The sequence below is a fragment of the Carcharhinus amblyrhynchos genome, chromosome 9 (assembly GCF_965287045.1).
Source record: "Carcharhinus amblyrhynchos chromosome 9, sCarAmb.v2.hapA, whole genome shotgun sequence".
Classification (NCBI taxonomy): domain Eukaryota; kingdom Metazoa; phylum Chordata; class Chondrichthyes; order Carcharhiniformes; family Carcharhinidae; genus Carcharhinus; species Carcharhinus amblyrhynchos.
This window is the reverse complement of record NC_137332.1, coordinates 96,040,311-96,063,658: the sequence shown is the minus strand read 5'-3', so window position 1 is coordinate 96,063,658 and position 23,348 is coordinate 96,040,311. Positions and strand designations below refer to the sequence as shown.

General features: G+C 44.3%; 1 protein-coding gene across 1 annotated transcript; it reads left to right on the top strand.

Annotated features, from left to right (window-relative positions):
• Window positions 1-2,744: 2,744 nt before the first annotated feature.
• On the top strand, window positions 2,745-21,427 carry LOC145348631 (zinc-binding protein A33-like). Its single transcript, XM_080196797.1, has 6 exons — window positions 2,745-3,516; window positions 12,226-12,321; window positions 12,403-12,636; window positions 18,101-18,123; window positions 18,204-18,412; window positions 20,904-21,427. The coding sequence occupies exons 1-6, from the start codon at window positions 2,980-2,982 to the stop codon at window positions 21,425-21,427; spliced, it is 1,623 nt and encodes a 540-aa protein (XP_080052923.1). The 5' UTR covers window positions 2,745-2,979.
• Window positions 21,428-23,348: the final 1,921 nt, after the last annotated feature.

The following is a 23,348-nucleotide window of genomic DNA, read 5'->3' as shown; positions in this document are numbered from 1 at the left end:
TTAGGATAGGTCATTGGTGGGTAACAGTCAGTGGTGCTGCAGATTGGCACATTCCAAAACCCAGGTCGCAATGCTGAGGAACGCACTCAAATCTGGGGCAGCCGCTGCCACGGCGCAATGGGGAAAAGCCACTGTGTAAGAACTTTCAGCCAATGTAGACTGAGTGGCTGCTAACTAGGTACAAGTCCTCATATTGTGTGCCTAACCCAAATGATATGTAACTGTATTGAAGCACCATAGAGCAAGGTTTGTTTGTTAGTCACAAGTAAATCTTACATCAACACTGCAATGAAGTTACTGTGAAATTTCCCTCATCGCCACAGTCCAGCGCCTGTTTGGGTCAATGCACCTAACCAGCACGTCTTTCAGAATGTGGGAGGAAACCAGGGCACCCAGAGGAAACCCACACTGACAAGGAGAGATCGTGAAAATTCCACACAGACAGTGACCCAAGCCAAGAATTGAACAGTAGTGCTAACTATTGTGCTACCATGCCGCCCCACAGTGCAATGTGACCAATGTATATAGCTTGAACAGAAATGTACTCCCTGTAATGAAAATTGAAAAGCCTGTTATGTTCCCATTATTGAATTGAAGTACCTCAGATTGCATCTTGTTCTCTGGAGAAAATGTGACTTTACTGCTATAACAATTTGAAATGTTTTGTCATGTTTCTTTCAGAGATTTTATGTATTTACATTTTTTAAAATTTCCATCACCAGGGACCCATGCCTGTCTTCTTTTCCCTCCCCAAAGTCCATGTCCCAAATCTGTACCCAGTTTTCCCAACTCCATACGGACACCGACTACCAGGTTTCCATCCCTACCACAGTGCCTGAACATTCCTAAACTGCCACAAAAATGACATTCCCTCTTCCTGTGACAATGACAATGCCCCTCTTTATCCTCCCTGCTGACATTAACACTAAGACAGTGAGCCACACAACCTTCCTTCCACCACTCAGCGTCCATCTCTACAGGGACTGCTTCCCACTTAGTTCCATTCTAACATGTACAGTCCTCACCAGAGAACCTGCTGTAAAATAACAACAATCAAGAAGCTCAACACCATCAAGGACAAAGCAGCACAAATGATTGTTACCCCTTCCACAAACATTCAATCCCTTCACCACCGATGCACAGCGAGAGCCATTGTTACCATCTACAAGATGCACTGCAGGAAGTCGCCAAGGTTCCTGAGGTAGCACCTTCCAAACCCACAACTTGTACCATTTAGAAGGACAAGGGCAGCAGATACCTGGGAACACCATCACCTCCAAATCACTCACCATCCTTGGTCTTGGAAATATATTGCCGTTCCTTCAATGTCGCTGGGTCAAAATCCTGGAGCTCTTTCGCAAACAGCAATTACAACTCAGGGACTGTGGGGGTTCAAGAAGACCAATCATCATCTTATTATCAAATGCAAGTAGGGTTGAACAATAAATGTTGGCCTAGCTAGCAACGAATACATTCCGTAAATAAAAATGAACTCCTGCAGTGACCCCCACCAGGATCTATCCACATTCAGTTCTTTTTCTCATCCTCAGCACTGTCCCTAAGCAACATCATCCACAGGCAGGATGTCAGGATCCAAAGGTATGCTGAAAGTATCTGACGCGCCACAGCAAAAAACTGCACCGACCTCCTCAGAAGACAAACATGGGACACGATGGACAGAATACCCTTTGCTGTCCAGTGCTTCCCCGGAGCGGCGAAGCTACGACGTGTTCTCCCGAGTCTTCAACATGTCATTGATGAAGATGAACATCTCGCCAAGGCCGCCCCCACACCCCCACTTCTTGCCTTCAAACAACTGCACAACCTCAAACAGATCATTGTTTGCAGCAAACCATCCAGCCTTCAAGAGAACAATAACTATAACACTACACAACCCTGCCACAGCAACCTCTGCAAGACATGCCGGATCATTGACACGGATGCCATCATCTCATGTGAGAACACCATCCACCAGGTACACGGCACATACTCTTGCAATTCGGCCAACGTTGTCCACCTGATACGTTGCAGGAAAGGATGTCCTGAGGCATGATGCATTGGGGGCACCATGAAGACGCTACGACAACTGATGAATGAATACTGCTTGACAATCACAAGGCAAGACTGTTCTCTTCCTGTTGGCAAAAACTTCAGTGGTCATAGGCATTCGGCCTCTGATCTTCGGGTAAGCGTTCTCCAAGGTGGCCTTCACGACACATGACAGTGCAGAGTCCTTGAGCAGAGACTGATAGCCAAGTTCCGCACACTTGAAGACGGCCTCATCCGGGATCTTGGATTCATGTCACACTATCTGTAACCCCCATGATTTGGCTGGGCTTGCAAAATCTCACTTATTGTACAGCCTGGAGACAATACACATTTCTTTAACCTATGCTTAATGCTATCTCCACCCACATTTTCCGCACCTTTAAGATTTGATTAGCTGTAAAGACTCGCATTCTAATCAGTATTGTGTAAACTGAGTGTGTGTCTTTATATGCCCTGTTTGTGATCAGAACTCCCTACTCACCTGATGAAAGAGCAGCGCTCTGAAAACTAGTGGCGTTTGCTACCAAATAAACCTGTTGGTCTTTAAGCTGGTGTGAGACTTCTTATGCTGAAAGTAGGCAGCTAATACTCCTCCCTCAACCACCCCACCCTCAGGCTTTTGACTCTTTGAAACAAGATTGTCTGGTTGTGATGTCCGACCTCCAGCCTGCCCCAGAAACCTCTGTGCTATTTTCACCCATTTTGAGGAGAAGGCTACAATAAATCTGGAACTGGGAGAATTTCAGACAGAGGGGTGGAGAGATTGTTCTGCTCAGAGAAATCAGACTGGAATTTCCAGCTCTTTCCCAGATTTGTATCCCCATTCAAAACTCTAGAGCAAAAACAAATAATTCCATTGTGTCTTTAGACGTCTGACTTTCAAAGAGATAGATATTTCCCAGATAATTTAACTGATGCAGTCTGGGTGAAATGAAACTGAAAGTTCAGCGAATAACAGAAGCAACAGAGATGGCTGTCAGTAAACACTTCTTATCTCTGAGTGAGGATTTAACCTGCTCCATCTGTCAGTCTCTGTTTGTGGAACCGGTGAGGCTGGATTGTGATCATAACTTCTGTAAATCCTGTATCCAGAAGTGTTGGGGAAAGCAGCGTCAGGCTGTGTCCTGCCCGGAATGTCAGCAGCTTATCCCCCGGAGAAGTTTCGCCAGTAACAGGGTGCTAGCTAATCTCTGTGAGAAAACCAGGAAACTGGAGCTGAAACTGGAGGAGGAACACAGGGAGAAGCTGGATGAAGACACAGGGAGGGAGCAGTCTCTCTGTGAGGAACACGGGGAGAAGCTGGATGGAGACACAGGGAGGGAGCAGTCTCTCTGTGAGGAACACGGGGAGAAGCTGATACTGTTCTGTGAGGATGATGAGATTCTGATATGTGCCAAATGTGTGGACTCTCCCCCACATTCAGACCACAGGTTCATTTCAATGCAGAAGGTAGTTCAAAAATACAAGGTAAGGGGCCACAGTGGCCAGTCTCTATGTGCGCATTCAATTGTAAATTGGGCTGTTTGGAGTGAATGGGCAAGTCTTGCTCAGTGTCCCCCATTCGCTCACTTCAGCACTGACAATTCCACACTGGTCATTCTGGTGGCAAACATTAATTGTTCTCCAAACAAACGCTCTAAAAGCTGATTAGCAAACGAAATGAAGGCTTCTTTATTTGAAGACTATCAGGGTTACAGGAGATTGAATTAGTACCAGGAACTATGATGTTGTTGCCATTACAGAGACTTGGCTAAGGGAAGGACAGAATTGGTAGCTTAACATTCCAGGATACAGATGTTTCAGGCAGGATAGAGGGTGTGGGGGAGAGTCCACACATTTGGCAGTGGGGGAGTTGCACTACTGGTTAAGGGGAATAGCACTCTGGGGAGGACACATTGGAGGACTCATACCACAAGGCAATATGGGTAGAGCTCAGGAATAGGAAAAGTGCAGTCAAAATGTTGAGGATTTACTATAGGCCATTCAACTGCCAGTGGGAGATTGAGGAGCAGATAGTAGCCAGATTTTGGCAAGGTGCAAAAGTAACAGGGTTGTTGTGGTGGCAGATTTTAATTTCCCCTATATTGACTGGGACTCCCTTGGTGCTAGGGGTGTGGATGGGGCAGAGTTTATAAAGAGCATCCAGGAGGGCTTCCTGAAAGAGCATGTAGATAGTCCAACTAGGGAAGGGGCCATACAGGTATTGGGGAATGAACCCGGCCAGGTGGTTGATGTTTCAGTAGGGGAGCAGTTCGGGAACAATGACAGCAATTCAGTAAGTTTTAAGGTACTGATGGATAAAGTTAAGTGTAGTCCTCAAGTTAAGGTACTAAATTGGGGGAAGGCTAATTACAATAATGTTAGGCAGGAACTGAAGAATGTAGATTGGGGGCACATGTTTGAGGGCAAATCAACATCTGGCATGTGGGAGGCTTTCAAGTGTAAGTTAATAAGGATTCAAGACAGGCACATTCCTGTAAGGACGAAGGATAAGTATGGCAAGTTTTAGGAACTTTGGATAACGAGAGATATTGTGAGCCTAGTCAAAGAGAAAAAAGAAGCATTTGTCAAACCTAGGAGGCTGGGAACACACGAAGCAAGTGTGAAATACAAAGAAAGTAGAAAGAAACTTAAGCAAGGAGTAAGAAGGATTAAAAGGAGTCATGAGAAAGCATTGGCCAGCAGGATTAAGGAAAATCCCAATTCTTTTTATACATATATAAAGAGCAAGAGGGTAACCAGAAAGAGGGTTGGCCCACTCAAGGACAAGAAAGGGAAACTATGTGTGGAGTCAGAGGAAATGGGTGAGGTATTAAATGAGTATTTTGCATCAGTATTCACCAAAGAGAAGGACTTGATGGATGATGAGTCTGGGAAAGGATGTGTAGATAGTTTGAGTCATGTTGAGATCAAAAAGGAGGAGGTATTGGGGTTCTTGAGAAACAGTGAGGTAGACAAGTCCCCAGGGCCTGATGGGATATACCCCAGAGTAGAGGTAGGAATTGAGAGAGGCAAGGGAGGAAATTGCTGGGGCCTTGAGAGAAATCTTTGTATCCTCACTGGCTACAGGGGAGGTCCCAGAGGATTGAACAAGAGCCAATGTTGTTCCTTTGTTTAAGAAGGGTAGCAAGAATAATCCAGGTAATTACAGGCCAGTAAGCCTTACGCCAGTGGTAGTGAAATTATTGGAGAGGATTCTTCAAAACAGGATTTATTCCCACTAGGAAATAAGTGGACATATTAGTGAGAGGCAAGATGGTTTTGTGAAGGGGAGGTTGTGACTCTCGAACTTGATTGAATTTTTCAAGGAAGTGTCGAAGATGATTGATGAGGGTCGGGCAGTGGATGTTGTCTACACAGACTTCAATAAGGCCTTTGATAAGGTCCCTTATAGAACATAGAACATTACAGCGCAGTACAGGCCCTTCAGCCCTCGATGTTGCGCCAACCAGTGGAACCAATCTAATGACCCTCTAACCTAAACTATTCCAATGTTATCCATATGCCTATCCACTGACCATTTGAACGCCCTTAAAGTTGGTGTGTCAACAACTGCTGCAGGCAGGGCATTCCACGCCCTTACTACCCTCTGAGTAAAGAACCTACTTCTGACATCCGTCCTATAACTACCACCCCTTAATTTAAAGCTATGTCACCTCGTGTTAGCCATCACCACCCGAGGAAAAAGGCTCTCACTGTCCACCCTATCCAATCCTCTGATCATCTTGTATGCCTCAATTAGGTCACCTCATAACCTTCTTCTCTCTAATGAAAATAACCTCAAGTCCCTCAGCCTTTCCTCATAAGACCTTCCCACCATACCAGGCAACATCCTGGTAAACCTCCCCTGCACCCTTTCCAATGCCTCCACATCTTTCTTATAATGCGGCGACCAGAACTATACTCAATACTCCAAGTGCGGCTGCACCAGAGTTTTGTACAGTTGTAACATGACCTCACAGCTCCGAAATTCAATCCCTCTACCAATAAAAGCTAACACACCATACGCCTTCTTAACAACCTTATCAACCTGGGTGCCAACTTTCGGGGAGCTATGCACATGTACACCGAGATCTCTCTGCTCATCAACACTACTAAGAGTCCTTCCATTAGCCCTATATTCTGTACTCCTGTTACTCTTACCAAAGTGAATCACCTCACACTTTTCCGTATTAAACTCCATTTGCCACCTCTCGGCCCAGCTCTGCAGCTTATCTATGTCCCTCTGCAAACTGTAGCATCCACCCTCACTGTCTACAACTCCTCCGACTTTGGTGTCATCAGCAAATTTACTAACCCATCCTTCTACACCCTCATCCAGGTCATTTATAAAAATGACAAACAGCAGTGGCCCCAAAACAGATCCTTGAGGTACACCACTTGTAACTCATGGCAGACTGGTGCAGAAGATGAAGTCTCATGGGATCAGAGCTGAGCTGGCAAGGTGGATACAAAACTGGCTCAGTCAAAGAAGGCAGAAGGTAGCAGTAGAAGGGCATATTTCTGAATGGAGGTCCGTTGCAATTGGTGTTCCTCAGGGATCAGTGCTGGGACCTTTGCTGTTTGTAATATATATAAATGATTTGGAGGAAAATGAAACTGGATTGATTAGTAAGTTTGCGGATGACACAAAGGTTGGTGAATTTGCGGATCGTGATGAGGACCATCTGAGGATACAGCAGGATATAGAACAGTTGGAGACATGGGCAGAGAGATGGCAGATGGAGTTTAATCTGAACAAATGTGAGGTAATAAATTTTGGAAGGTCTAATACAGATAGGAAATATATACAATAAATGGCAGAACCCTTAAAAATATTGATAGGCAAAGGGATCTGGGTGTACAGGTACACAGGTCACTAAAAGTGGTAATACAGGTGGAGAAGGTATTCAAGAAGGCATATGGTATGCTTGCCTTCATCATCCAGAGCATTGAGTTTAAAAATTGGTGAGTCATGTTGCAGTTTTATAGAACCTTAGTTACGCCGCACTTGGAATATAGTGTTCAATTCTGGTCACCGCACTACCAGAAGGATGTGGAAGCTTTGGAGAGGGTATAGAAAAGATTTACCAGGATGTTGCCTGGTATGGAGGGCATTAGCTATGAGGAGAGATTGGAGAAACTTGTTTTGTTCTCACTGGAGCGATGGAGGTTGAGGGGAGACCTAATAGAAGTCTACAAAATTATGAGAGACAGGGACAGAGTGGATAGTCAGAAGCTTTTTCCCAGGATGGAAGAGTCAATTGCTAGAGGGCATAGGTTTAAAGTGAAAAGGGCAAGGTTAAAGGAGATGCACGAGGCAGAATTTTTACACAGAGCATAGCGGATGTCTGGAATTCATTGCCGGGGAGATAGTGGAAGCAAATAGGGTAGTGACTTTTAAAGGGCATCTTGACAAGTACATGAATAAGATGGGAATAGAGTGATATGGTCCCTGGATGGGTAGGGGATTTTAATTAAGTCAGGCAGCATGGTTGGTGCAGGCTTGGAGGGCCGAAGGGCCTGTTTCTGTGCTGTAATTTTCTTTGTTCTTTGTCTCTTGAGATTTCTCTATACACATTCCACCTGCTGGCAGAATCATTGAATCATTCAACACAGAAAAGACCCTTCAGCCCATGTGCACTGACAATAACTACCAATGAAGTCTTGCTGATCCCATTTTCTTCATTTGTCCTGCATCCATGAATGTTATGATATTTTAAGTGCTCATCCAAATATTTTTTAAAGGTTGTAAGGTTTCCAGCATCCACTACCTTCCCAGGCAGCGCATTCCAGATTCCCACCATCCTCTGAGTGGTTTTTTAATCGCCTTGGGATCTTAACATTTCTAAACAATAGTCAGAAAAATATAAGGAATTGAAGATTCTACATAAGTGGGTGGCACAGTGGTTAGCACCGCTGCCTCACAACAGTAGGGAAGTGGGTGCAATTGCAGTCTCGGATGGCTGTCCATGTGGAGTTTGCATTTTTTCCCTAGTCTGTGTGGGTTTCCTCAGGGTTCTCCAGATTCCTCCCATAGTTTAAAGATATGCAGGTTAGGTGCATTGGCCATGCTAAATTGTCCCTTAGTGTCCCAAGGTGTGTAGGTTGGATGGGTTAGCCATTGTAAATGTGTTAGGTTATAGGGATAGGGTAGAGAAGTGGGCCTGGTAAATTAATCTATCAGAGAGTTGGTGCAAACTCAATGGGCTGAATGGCCTCTTTTGCACTGTAAGGATTTTATGAATTTAAGGTGCTTGGCAAAAGAAGTGACGGCAACTAGAGAAAAGGTTTTTGAGGCTGGAATCTTTAATATACCACCTGAGAATGTGGGAGAAGTGGGGTCAATTGTACCTTTTGAAACAGAATTTGACAATTATCTGAAATGAAAAGTTTACAGGTGAAGGGGAAAAGATAGCGGGTTGGGACCAGGTGAGCGACTCTTTCAGAAAGACAGCATGGTCACAGTGGGCTGAGTGGCCTCCTTCAGCAGCATAAAATTTTATAATTGGTCACAGTGAGGTATTTGAGAGCATGTTGGTTGTGCGTGCACAAAAATGTTCCAACCTGTTTTTAAACAGCACCATTGTTTAATGTAGGTCAGGTTTCCTTAATTACAAGCTGTGTGTTGTGAACCTGGTGTTGCTTGGCTGCACTTGAGGATTTTCAGGGAATTCTTATCACTTGACCTCTTGGCTTCTAAACATCCCTATGGCCTTCCACACCATTGGTTACCTGAAGTGTCCACCCTCACGTTCAGAGAGGCTAAGTCTTCCTAAAAAATGGCAGAGTGTTATTTTCAGTCAGAAAACTGGCAAGTTTCCCTCCAGACCTTACAACACTGCCAAAAGAAAAATCAAGAGGGTGTGTTTCATGCTGAGATACAGGGAAACAGGGCCTCAACATGCTGGCAAAACCAGGCTGTACAGTCAGCTGGAGAATAAACAGATTCGTTAGTTTAAATTTTCCAGCCAGTCCTGCAGGCAGGTCCCACCAATAGCTACCATCCACCCATCCGCAGCCTTTTCCCTGGCAGTGTGCCAGGAAAACACCGTAGGCAGCGGCAGGACAGGAATGTTACATAGAACATAGAACACTACAGCACAAACAGGCCCTTCGGCCCACAAGTTGTACTGATCACATCTATACCTACCAAGCCATAGAACTATCCATAACTCCCAGTCCCATTAAATCCCATATACTCATCCAGAAGTCTTTTAAAAGACCCCAGCGAGTTCGCCTCTACCACCACCAACGGCAGCCGATTCCACTCACTCACCACCCTCTGAGTGAAAAACTTACCCCTGACATCTCTTCTGTACTTGCTTCCCTTGTAAGTTTGTAAGTTTGTAAGGTTGTTGTAAGTTAGGATGATTCTTGACTGTGGGTCAAAAAACCTTCATCCTCCATTTGACAATACTTCAAGACCTTAAACAAATGTGTGAAAAATAAAAAAAACATGAATTTTTTTGTAAAAGTATGCCTTTCTTAGATAGCTCTCAGTAGATTGCTGATACAGTGCCGCAGAGCACCAAAGACCCAGGTTCAATTCTCAGTTTGGGTGACTGCCTGTGTTGAGCCTACACATTCTCCCTGTGCCTGCATGGGTTTCCTCTGGGTGTTCTGGTTTCCTCCCACAGTCCAAAAAAACGTGCTGGTTAGGTCCATCAGCCATGCTAAACTCTCTCTCAGTGTATCCAAACAAGCGCAGGAGTGTGACAACTAGGGATTTTCACAGTAACTTCATTGCAGTGTTAATGTAAGCCTACTTGTGGTATTAATAAGTAAACTTAAAAAAAGAGATTAAACTTTAATCCTGGATGAACTCCAGGATAATCCTGGAGGATAAGTAAGGTTAGCTGTTGTGTAATGTAGCTTTAAGTAAGTTTCCTTTATTACAGATTGTGTTACACTATTAATGTAGTGTAATATAGCATTAAGTGAGTTTCCTTTATTACAGACCACTATTATTGTCATATAATGTAGCTTTAACTGAGGTGATCAGATCATAGAATCCCAGATCATAGATTCATACAATCCTTTCTGTACAGAAGGAGGCCATTCAGCCCATCAAGCCTGCACTGACCACAATCCCCCCAGGCCCTATTCCTGTAACCCCACATATCTACCCTGCTAATCCTCCCAGACACGAAGGGACAATTTATCATGACCAGTCCACCTAACTCACGCATCTTTGGAGTGTGGAAAAATCCGGAACACCCGGAAGAAACCCATGCAGACAAAGGGAGAACCTGCAAACTCCACACAGGCAAGTTGGGAATCGAACCAGGTTCCCCAGCACTGTAAGGCAGCAGTGCTAACTACTGTGCCACCCATGCTGGTGTTGTTCATTTTTGATGATGAACAATTTATTACTCCAGGAAGCTAGGCGATGCTTAGACAACCACCCCTACAACCCCCTCCCCCAACTCCCTCATTGAACATGTGGACAGATACTACAACTCTACAGATTTAAATGTCTCATCCGTTCAAATCCTTTCAAGGTCTCACTCATTCCCTCAGTCCGATAACCATCAAAAATCATTTAGAACTGAACTTATATTTATCAAGCTCATCAGAGACACTGCAAAGGGTTTTAGAATTGTGTGCAAAAAAAAGGTGTTTGATACACAGCCACTGTAAGGTGCTATGAGGGTCGAAACCAAACACTTGATCAAAGAGGTAGGTTTTTAAGGAGTAGCTTAAAGGAGGAAAGTGAGGGAAAGAAACAGAGAGGTGTAGGGAGGGAATTCCAGTGCATGGGGCCAAGACTATCAGAAGGCACAGCCTCCAATGAGGGAGCAATTAAAATTGGATGTGCTCAAGAGGTCAGAATTGGAAGAGTGCAGATAACTTCAAGGAGACGGAGGAGATTTGGTAGAAAGGGACAGATGAGGCCATGGAGGGATTTGAACAGAAAGATGAGAATGTTAAAATCGAGACTTTGTTTGACCAGAATCCAATGGAGGACAGTGTGAAAGGTGAACAGCACTTGGTCTGAGTTAAGATGTGGGCGGCAGAATGTTGGGCAACAAATGATGTAAGATTTAAGGAGGGAAGAATCTAAGAGAGCAGGCAGCAATACATCGCAATAGTCAATCCTGGAGTTCACAAAGGCAACTCCATGTAGTTTAAAGAGCAGATGAGGTGAGGCGGGGCGAGAGCGCTGTCCAATGAGACTAAATAATTTGAGGCTGTGCTCTCTGGAGCTTAGCATACTGAAATCTCACTGAAACATTTAAGATGCTGAATGAGTGTGTCCCTGTCGAAATCAAGAGATTGTTCCCCTGAAGGAGAAGGGGGAGAGGGGGGATTGTGAACACAAGCATATTCTCACAATAACTGCTCAATCATTTAGGACTGAGATGAGGATTAATTACTTCACTCCGACATTTGTGGAAATGTCTACCTTATAAGGGTTGTGGATGCTCCTTTGTTGAGCATATTCAACGCTGAGATGGCAAAAATCTTGATCTTTAATGGAATGGGGATATTGTTGGCTCGGCCAATATTTATTGCCCAATCTTAACTTCCCTTGAGATGGTAGCAGTGAGCTACCATCCAGCCCTTTTGAAAGGTGCTTCCAAGATTTTGACCCAACAATAGTGAAGGAACAGCAATATATTTCCAAGTCAGGATGATGAGTGCCTAGGAGGGGAATTTCCAGGTGGTGGTGTTCCCAGGTATTTGCTACCCTTGTCTTTCTGGTTGGTAGCATTTGCGGGCTTGGATGGTGCTGTCAATGGAACCTTGGTGAGTTGCTTCTCTCAGGGAACCAGAGGATATTGGGAGCAGGCAGACAAGTGGCATTGAGGCTGAAGATCAGCCACATTGAATGATGGTGCAGGTTTCTCGAGTTGTTTGGTCTATTCCTGCTCCTATTTCTTATGTTCTTACCTATTCATTATGGCAGTAAATTCCATGTTATAACCATTCTTTATGCGACGAGATTTATCTTGAATTCACTATTGGATTTATTACTGATTTTCTCACTGTCCTCACAGATTTTCACATCTCAACATCCTTCCTATCAAACTCACACATCTCTTTCATATTCCATTGATTGATTTGAAGTTGTCAAATTGAATACCTTTCACTCTGCCAGTTATAAAGTGCTCGTGGCACATGTTAACACCTGTCCCCTTACAGTTTTCAGACATTACATTGGATCACACTGAGATCTAATTCCATTTTTAGGAGCAGCTGAAATTACCCTTGGATTCCATGGAGAATAAAAAGAAAAATCAAAGTGAACTCAAACAGCAGCAGGAGAGGGAGATTTCAGAACTGGAGGTGAGTATGATTTCAGCTCTCTTTCAACACTGCAACCCTTTAACAACCCGCTGTTTAAACAATCTCTCTCACTTGTCATAGCAACTCACTGGATCCCTGGAGCAAGACATCTCCACACAATTTGCCAAAATCCATCAATATCTTGAAGGCGAAGAGAAACATTTAATCGAAGAGCTGACGAAACAAAAGGAAGATGATCTGCGAGCAATGGAGAAGAATCTGAGGAAAATAGAAGAGGAACTGACTTCACTTGAGGGCAAGATATTGAACCTTTCTGTGGACATCGAGCAGCAAGACAGTGTCTCCTTTCTCAAGGTGACCCTTTATAACCCAATCCCCAAACTGTTGGTGTGATTGTAAATAGCATTTTATAATAGGGTCAAACCCTATTGCTTCTATGATGCTCCGCTTGTTAATGTAGTTATAACTATCATTTCCCTCAAGTAGCCAGACAAAATGACAGAGTGGTTTAAAATGATTGAAGACTCGAGCTACAAGGACCCTTATTAAACCATTAAAGCCAGTCTGAGTATTGAGAACAGAGTTCAGAAATACACAGGTAGTTATAGATTCAAATTTGATTACAAGTAATTAGCATATATCAATCAAAGTATAGGAGTTATCTCAATCCATCCACAGTTATCATTCATAAGATACAGTTATTAAAACCAATCCCAATCAGCATACACTTGCTTAATTATAATATCCAATCAGTGTGAGGTTATTGTTCCAACTATCTTTGGACACCCCAGCTGTGCCTGAATGTTATAACAAAAATCAATCCTCCCATTTCCAAATGCCATGGTTTAATGGCCTCTGATCGGTATCGGTTGGACTAAAACCTGGTGTTGTCAGACTTTTTACTGTGTTAATGGCCTCTGCCAGACTAAGACATTGTCCTCGCTTTCTGCTTATCCGAAAGATCTGTATACTCAGACAGTTGTCCTTTGTATAGCAGCTTACTTTCCTGATGTACATGTCTCTGCTGTTAAACTATGTGCTTGCTTTTTCATGGTTCAACACTTTCACTGGACATAGTTATTAATATGGCTACTGTTTGCTGCCATAGCTTCTAGTATGGCTATCATTCCCCCGCCCCGCAAACCCCATCACATTTGTAAATGCGAGGTTATCCATTTTTGGTAGCAAAATGGACTATTATTTAAATGATGAAAAATTGCAGCATGCTGCTGTGCAGAGGGACCTGGGTGTACTTGTGCAGGAATCTGAAGGAGTTGATTTACAGCTGCAGCAGATAATTAAGAAGGCAAATGGAATTTTTCCTTCATTGCGAGAGGAATGGAGTTTAAAAACAAGATTATGTTGCAGTTGTATAAGGTGGTAGTGAGGGCACACCTGGAGTACTGTGTACAGTTTTGGTCTCCTTACTTGAGAAAGGATATACTGGCACTGAAGGAGCTGCAGAAGAGAGGTTGATTCCAGAGTTGAGAGGGTTGGCTTATGAGGAGAGATTAAGTAGACTGGGCCTATACTCATTGGAATTCAGAAGAATGAGGGGAGATCTTATAGAAACATGTAAGATTATGAAGGGAATAGATAGGATAGAAGCAGGGAAGTTGTTTCCACTGGCAGGTGAAACTAAGGGGCATGGCCTCAAAATAAGGGGAAGCAGATTTAAGACTGAGTTGAGGAGGAACTTCGTCACACAAAGGGTTGTGAATCTGTGGAATTCCCTGCCCAGTGAAGCAGTTGAGGCTACCTAATTGAATGTTTTTAAGGCAATGATAGATAAATTTTTGAACAGTAAAGGAATGAATGGTGATGGTGAGCGGATGAGTGAGTGGAGCTGAGTCCACAAAAAAATCAGCCATGATCTTATTGAATAGCGGAACAGGCTTGAGGCCAGATGGCCTACTCCTGCTCTTAGTTCTTATGTTCTTATGTTCTTCCAATAGTATGTAATGTGCAGTATAACTGAGGACTGTCAATCAGGATTGAACTCAGAGTGTTGAGGAAACTGTCCCACACTGTCACCACCTCACACTGGCTTGATGAGCTTTGATGAATTCTATGTAGGATATATTTCTGCTTGTAGAGAAATCCAAACTGGGAAACAGAATTCATCAAACAGATAGGAAAACTCTGCTTACCCAGATAGGAATGGACTAATATGGAGTACTGTATTAACACCAGCATTAAACAGATGGGCCAAATGGCCTGTTTTCCTTTCACTGACTTTCTGTATTTCGATAGAATTGCCTCATAACTTCTGAGCTTTGGATCATTGTCAGTGGATGTTCGATTGGATAATTAAGAAAATGAAAGAGGATGTGTTGGAACTTTTGAATAGCATCAAGATAGATAAGTCGCCAGGACCAGATAGGATGTACCCCAGGTTACTGTGGGAGGCGAGGAAAGAGATTGGAGAGCCTCTGGCGATGATCTTTGCATCGTCGATGGAGACGGGAGAGGTACCAGAGGATTGGAGGATTGCAGATGTGGTTCCTATATTCAAGAAAGGGAAGAGGGACAGCCCAGGAAATTACCGACCGATGAATCTAACCTCAGTGGTTGGTAAGTTGATGGAGAAGAGCCTGAGAGACAGGATTTATGAACATTTAGAGAAGCTTAGTATGCTCAAAAGTAGTCAGCACAACTTTGTCAAAGGCAAATCGTGCCTTATGAGCCTGGTTGAGTTCTTTGAAAATGTGACTAAACACATTGATGAAGGAAGAGCGGTGGATGTGGTTTATATGGACTTCAGCAAGGTGTTCGATAAGGTCCACCATGCAAGACTTCTTGAGAAAATGAGAGGGCATGGGATCCAAGGGGCTGTTGCCTTGTAGATCCAGAACTGGCTTGCCCACAGAAGGCAGAGAGTGGTTGTAGGTGGATCTTTTTCTGCATGGAGGTCGGTCACCAGTAGAGTGCCCCAGGGATCTGTTCTAGGACCCTTGCTGTTTGTGATTTTCGTAAATGACCTGGATGAGGAAGTGGAGGGATGGGTTGGTAAGTTTGCCAATGACACAAAGGTTGGTGGTGTTGCGGATAGTTTGGAGGGATGTCAGAAGTTGCAGCATGACATAGATAGGATGCAAGACTGGGCGGAGAAGTGGCAGATGGACTTCAACCCGGATAAATGTGTAGTGGTACATTTTGGCAGGTCAAATGGGATGAAGGAGAATAATATCAAGGGTAAGATTCTTAGCAGTGTAGAGTATCAGAAGGACCTTGGGGTTTGGGTCCATAGGACACTTAAATTGGCCTCTCAGGTGGAGGATGTGGTTAAGAATGCATATGGTGTACTGGCCTTCGTTAATCGAGGGATTGAGTTTATGAGTAGGGAGGCAATGCTGCAGCTTTATAAGACCCTAGTCAGACCCCATTTGGAGTACTGTGCTCAATTCTGGTCGTATCATTACAGGAGGGATGTGGAAGCTATTGAAAGGGTGCAGAGAGATTTACAAAGATGTTGCCTGGATTGGGTGGCATGCCTTATGAGGATAGGATGAGAGAGCTCGTCTTTTCTCCTGGAGAGATGAAGGATGAGAGGTGACCTGATAAAGGTGTATCAGATGTTGAGAGGTATTGATCAGGTGGGTTCTCAGAGGCTTTTTCCCAGGGCTGAAATGGTTGCTACGAGAGGACACAGGTTTAAGGTTCTGGGGAGTAGGTACAGAGGAGATGTCAGGGGTAAGTTTTTCACTCAGAGGGTGGTGGGTGAGTGGAATCGGCTGCCATCGGTTGTGGTGGAGGAAGATTCGATAGAGTCTTTTAAGAGACTTCTGGCTGAGTGCTTGGGACTTAATAGGATTGAGAGTTATAGGTAAGCCTAGTAGGTAGGGATATGATTGGCACAGCTTGTGATCCGAAGGGCCTGTTTGTGTTGTAGTTTTTCTATGTTCTAATTATCTTGCAGTAGGAACCATCCAAAAAACACGATTAAAACCGCAAACATCAGAAGGTTTCAACTGTGTAACCAGAATAGTTGTTCAGGGAAAGTTAGAGTTTTCTATGACATTTCTTCCAAACCTATTCTGAACAGTCCCTCAGAAAGCTCAGATAAACACAAAACATTAGCACTCTTTCTCTCACACGTCTGCTCCCAGGCCTGCTGGGTTTTTCCATTGTTTTCAATTTTTAATTCAGGTTTCCAAATGCACTATTTGGCCTTTATCTTGGTGACAGAATAAACTGTCCTATCAGCTCTGTCACCCCACTAATGCTTCTGCTGATTTGAACTCAAAGGTTAACAGGAATGGAGAGGACTGTTAGTTGGGTGAGCAAGTCTATATGTACCAAAGTCAAAATGCAGCCTGCAGTATGATAGAAATGTTGAGAAGTCAGGAGGCCAAAGAGGATTGAGACAGCAAGTCAAAGTTTTGTAGCCTGCAAGTATGGATAGTGACAATAGAGGCTCCCATTTCTTTCCATCATTTAGCTGACCAGCAGTCTTTCCTGCTCTGGCTGCCAGCTATTGGCGTGTTGGGAAGCATTTGTAGATTGACACTCTCAACCTATTTTGCTGCGTTATGAACATACCTTCCTTGGCCATCAGATCCTGGGGTGGGACTGGAACCTGGAGCTTCTGGCTCAAAAGAAGTGGTGCTACCCACTGCGCCAGAAGACCTCCCCATGCAAAGGCCTATTGGACATGTAGTCAAAGGGTAAGGCCAAACAAGGGTGAGTGTTCCAGTGCCTAAGCTTTTTATCCAACAAGTGTTGGGAGATTAGTCCTTGCTGCCCTTCCATAGACATCTCACCCCAAATGCTGTTTCTATACACAACTTAGATCACTTGGTCTAAGCCTCACACACATGTCTCAACAAATCAGTTACAGAGAAAACACAATGAGAGTAAATTTCATGTCCCACCTGCCAAGGGGAACTTCATGGGCTGGACAGAAAATTTGACAGACCATTTAAAGATCTGTTGACATCAAACAGGAATTTCCAGTTTTGGGTTGGGTGGGAGTGCAAAATCCCATCCAATGTTTTAAAAAGATGGCCAGTTACCTACGTAGAGTGGACCTCCTGACTCCCTATCTGCTCTGCTATCTCCTTAATGCCTTCTTCTCCAAATTGTGACCATAGTTAGGATTTTACAATTCGTGATTATGAGGCGAGTCCTCATAGTAGCTTTCCCATCATTCCTCTGTGTTGGCTAACTTTCCCATCATGCCTAAAAGACTCCCATAGTTGACTTTAAAGCTGTTAATATCCAAACCATATTTGTGTATTTCTAAAGCTGTAAATGTACATCTTAATATGAGTCTGAAGATCAAATGATTTCATTCTCCTGAGTCTGGTAGCGTTAGCTGAGCATGCATTTAGGTGATGCAATGAGGGTGGGAGGGGATCACTGATAGTCTGGTGGTGAATTGATGAACTCGATGGCTTCACATACCCAGAAATAGTTTGTGACCCAACATCTGAATATCTGACAGGTTATTGACATTTCCTCATTGAGCAGACACTGAAATCATGTTCCCAAACCACGGTTCCAAGGTCAGAGTTGTACAGACCAGCGAGATGCCCTGAGTTATTGGGAACAAAGTGAATAAAAATGAAAGGATCTGATCAATGAACCTTCAAAGTCTTCAACAACAGAGCAAACTCTGTCCGAGCATTCGGGGTTGGACATGGAAGGGAAGAGGGTGATATCTGATGAGGTATCAAATCAGTGGAACACATCACTGAAAACTCCACCCAGATCCTTTCACATTTAACTAAAATCATTGACTCTACATCATTGAAAATTATAATCTAAACAGCAGCATGTATATTTATTAAAATGTTTCTGATTCTCTGTCCCACAGGAACTGAAAAGACTGAAAGAAAGGTGAGTATCTAATCCAAACACACAGGGTTTTACACAATGATCACAACCTGTGAGTGATTAAATCAATCCCATTCACACAGCTACCTGGATAAAGGGAAGGATGTGGAAGATTCAGAGGAGAGTGATGATGATGAAGATGAATATGGATTTGAAGATTCAGATTCAGATAGAAGTGATGTCTTTAAACTGAATGAAGAGATAGTGATGTTTCCAAAACAGAAATATGCAGGATTCCAAGGCCTGTTTCTCTACCCAGTGTGGAAGGCAATGAAACGGATCATCTTTCCAGGTAAGAAACTCCTCAGCTTGGTGTCCACTGTCTGTACAGCTTTCTGCCCTCATCCCCCTCTCCTGAAGGTGCTGCCTGTTACTGGGTACAGATCACTAGGGCAGCAGCATCAGGGTCCCCTCTCCAGGGACTGTTCTTTATGTGAAATCTGAGATTGAGTGATCCAAGCATTGAGAGGATTAGAACATCCTCTTACTTGACACCCAGTCACTCAGACGCAAATTTTCACCACTTCAGAACCTCCCGGCCTTGGTGAAAAGGTTGAATGAGACCAGAAATCCCAGACCTCTTCCCCCGAACACAGTCCCTCCATTTTCCTGGGAGCTCAGGTAGGGGTGTATTACCAAGGCAGCTGATCCGATAAATGATCAGTTGCCTCCACAGAAGTTGGATTGTGGTAGGCCGGAAGTATGAAACCTGGAGTGCGCAGATTAGACCAGTTAAGAGCTGGTGGTGGCACAGTGATCAGTACTGTTGCTTCACAGCGCCAGGGACCCAGGTTCAATTCCAGTCTTGGGTGATTGTCGGTGTGGAGTTTGCATTCTCCTCATGTCTGTGTAGGTTTCCTCCGGGTGCTCTGGTTTCCTCTCACAGTCCAACGGCATGCAGGTTAGGTGTACTGGCCATGTTAAATTGCCCCTTAGTGTCCCAAGATGTTTCAGTTAGGAGGATTAGCAATAGGAAATGTGTGGAGTTACAGGGATAGAGCCTCGATGGGATGCTCTGACGGAGAGTCGGTGCAGAATGGATGGACTGAATGGCCTCCTTCTGCACTGTAGGGATTCTATGATTCAGCTAGTAGCCAGTATAGAGATATAAGAGACCTTCAGCAATGTTAAAAGTTTGCATGATTATGTATAAAAAGTGCATCAGCTCATTGGAGTTGTCAATGAAATATCCAAATGATACGAGGTGAGTTGGGATGAAGGAGTAAAGGTAAAGAATGGTAGGTGGGGGGCAGTCTGTAAAAGGTCAAGTGCACGATGGGGCAGGAGACAGCAGAGACTTGCATTGATGGAGAATGGGGTGTTCATGGAGTTCGATGGGAACATGCAGTTTTCTTGTTTCAATTTTTTTCATTTATATAAATACAATGCTGGAACACAGAGACAAGCTAACATCAAGATTGCCTCCATAATATGGTCATGGCTAATCTCTGCCTCCTCTCCACAGCCTTGTCCACCAAGGGAGGGGGATGGGAGGAAGGTGAAGATGAGCCTGAAACAAGATCAGCCATGATTGTATTGAATGGCAGAGCAAACTTGAGGGGCTGAATTGCCTATTCCTGCTCCTAGTTCTTTTATTTTCCAGTCTCAATCCTAGGGGAGGAGACGAGGGAGCGTAGCTGGAGTCTGGGAATATATCTAACTGTACACCGTACCCAGTCTGTAATATCTGTTCATTGTACACACTGGAGTCTGGGAATATATCTAACTGTACACCGTACCCAGTCTGTAATATCTGTTCACTATTTCCTATGATAGAGACTATTTCCTATGATAGAGACACGTAGGACAAGGGGACATGGACTTAAGGTGAGGGGGGAGAGGTACAACACAGATATTAGAGGGAGGTTTTTCACACAGAGGGTAGTGGGGGTATGGAATACTCTGCCAAGTAAGGTGGTGGAGGCAAGGACGCTAGAGTCATTTAAGAGTAACTTAGACAGGCACATGACTGGGTTGGAGGTGGGTGGATATAGGAGATTGTTTTAAATAAGGGTCATTAGCATTGGGGCGTCCCTGGTAATGTAATTGGATATGGTATGATAATAACGTTTTTTCTCTTTTCATTCACAGGTTTTAAGTCGGTCCGCCTTGTTGTCCAACGAGGGGCATACACGCGATGGGTCGTACTGGGGCTGCTCTTGGTTGTTCGAGATTGGCCTAGTGCTTCATGTCGTTAGTGTGTGCCTAAACTGGACCAGATACTGGGCAAGACGACAGCTCAGTGACTATCGCTGATTGCTGTGCAGACACATGGATTTGGGCCGGTGTCTGTGGGAGTTTGCGCATTCTCCCCGTGCTTGCGTGGGTTTTCTCCGGGTGCTCCGGTTTCCTCCCACACCCCAAAGATGTGCTATTAGGCTGACTGGCAGGAATAAATTGTCCCTAAATCAGATTCCCTTAATGTGGATGGCCATAAAACATTAGACAGGGGTCATGGGTAGAGAGGGGGACTGGTGGTGTTGAAATGGCAGCGCGGGCTCGTTGGGCCGAAGGGCCTGTTTCCCGGGCTGATTTTGTTCTTTGTTCTTTGTACACCGTACCCAGTCTGTAATATCTGTTCACTGGACACACTGGAGTCTGGGAATATATCTAACCATACACCGTACCCAGTCTGTAATATCTGTTCACTGTACACACTGGGGTCTGGAAATAGTTAATGATATTGAATTTATGGGCGGTTTGCTGAATACAGTTATAAACTGTGTCCATGTATGTCCTTCTATGAAAAATGTTGAACCTGTTCTCTCATTCCTTTCCTCCAGCTCCTGACTCACTGACACTGGACCCAAGTACAGTGCATCGTGACTTTGTCCTGTCTGATGGCCAGACCTGTGTGAAATTCAAGAATTTACCACTTCGTGTTAAATCGGAGAGGTTTGATGAGTGTCGTTGTGTCCTGGTGTCCCAGGGATTCACATCAGGGAAACATTACTGGGAGGTGGAGGTCAGTGGCACCCACACAGTGGGTGTGGCCAGAGAGTCAGCCAATAGGAAAGGAAAGCTCACACTGAATCCGAATGAAGGGTATTGGAGTGTGGGGTGGAGAGATCATAAATATGGAGCAAATGAACAATATTTTGTCCCACTGACTACGAATGTGCGACTCAGAACAATCGGAGTTTTCTTGGACTATGAGGGGGGACAGGTGATCTTTTACAATGCCAATGATATGTCCGTTCTCTACATTTTTACCGACACATTCACTGAGAAACTCTTCCCTTTCCTCTATCCTCAATCTCCCGGTATGGGTGACGGGGCTCTTAAACTCCGTCACTTTGAACCATAGAAACATATAAGATGATTAGAGGTTTAGACAGGGTGGATAGTGATAGCCTTTTTCCTCGGATGGAGAAAGCTAGCACGAGGGGGCATGGCTTTAAATTAAGGGGGGGTAGTTATAGGACTGATGTCAGGGGTAGGTTCTTTACCCAGAGGGTGGTGAGGGACTGGAATGCCCTGCCAGCTGCAGTTGTAAATGTGCCTAGTTTGGGGGCGTTTAAGAGATCTGTGGATAGGTTTATGGACGAAATGGGATTGGTTTAGATTAGTGGGTTAGTGTTGTTTTTTTTTAAAAAGCTGGTCGGCGCAACATCGTGGGCCGAAGGGCCTGTTCTGCGCTGTAATGTTCTATGTTCTATGTTCTAAAGCGTCCTAAAGTGTTGTGTGAGATTGCAATGAATTCAGATTGATATTCAGCCCTCATCGAGGATATCACAGGTCATCTAATGTTTAAAATTGATATATGCGAGGTACAGAGAGATTATACTTGTATGGGAAAGGGGAGGAAGCTGCTGGGAGTGCCCCAATCTTAGCGTTGTGTTGGGGAGGGGTGTGATGCTTGTGGTGTCCTGGTGTCTTTTGGAATGGATGGAGTACCTTAAATATAACTTTGAGATCAGGGAACCCTATAAATGGCTCAGATTGGCAGCGTTGCCAGTATGTTTAGGTCCCAATCCTCCAACTGGCTACGTGATCCTCACCAGATCTCTGAAATTGCACAGAGTGCTATTTAATCTAGTGATAAAAGGTACCTGTTTAATCCGGTGAAAAAAGGCGCCTGTGAAGCCAGTGTGTTTCACACTGCTTTTCTCTCCTGATCCAACAGTCTGTGCAATTTTGGGGAAATTCTACCCCATGATTTCTACATTGTTCTATATTGTCACTACAGTTTGATGGCTTACCAATGTTTGATAACATTGCTGTTTCTTATCTGGTAGTCAGTGCCCTCTCTGCCACCCTAATTATAGAACCTGCCAGAACTCTGGTCTTGTCTGGTTCAGATGAAGACTGCCCCAGTGGTACAGCTCTCAGTTTTCCCAGCACCCTGGTCAATTTGCTTGTCCACCTTGCAGCCTATGCTTTCTTTCATGCAATCTGCAAAAATCTGGAACCTGTTGGATAATTGGAAAGGCTGAGACTTCTCCACTTGTACTTCTTAGTGCCCAGACCTGCCTCACTAGCGGCTGCACCCTTCCCTCCCTCACTATAAACTGGGTTAGACACTTGGCACAAGGTGTACTTTTCCCCCTCCATGATGTATTGCATTTCCTCATAGCTTGGTCTCCAGCTCAGTGAATCTGAGCCAAGGTTCCTCCAACTGCCACGCTACTGACGTGTTTGAGTTGAACCTCAGAGGTATCCATGAGTTCCCACATTCTGCAGCTGCAACATGGCACCTGCCCAAACAACTTTGTAGAATTGGTTGATCAATTGCTTTACTGTTATAAATTTTAACTAATGTATCTTGTCCTAATTGTGTTTATATTCTTCTTGTTTCAATAAAAGCATCAAATTCCAACTGGAGTGACTCACTAACAGCTCAAACTCAGTTGCAGTCCCAGATTCAGGAAAGGGAGATTCTCCCCCAAGATTTGAGCTATGGAACTAAGTGACCCCAAATGGCACAAAACTGGCAATGCCAGTCCTGTGAGTGACTTGTCTCAGTCACTGGCAGTCTTGGTCTTTGAAGCAGACTCTGACACCCAGAATCCCTGGGGTGGCGCCAGGCTCTGGCACATTAGAGTTGGGAAGAGGGGGAGCTGGAATTCATCCTCAAATCAGTCACAGGCCAGTGAGAGGGGCAACAGAAATGCAAATTCTTCCTTGCAGCTACCCGCTTCACTGACAATGAAAGTAACATCGCAGGAAACTCAGAAGCTGCTACCTTAGTGTCACCACCTCCCATACTTTTATATTGAATTTTTCAA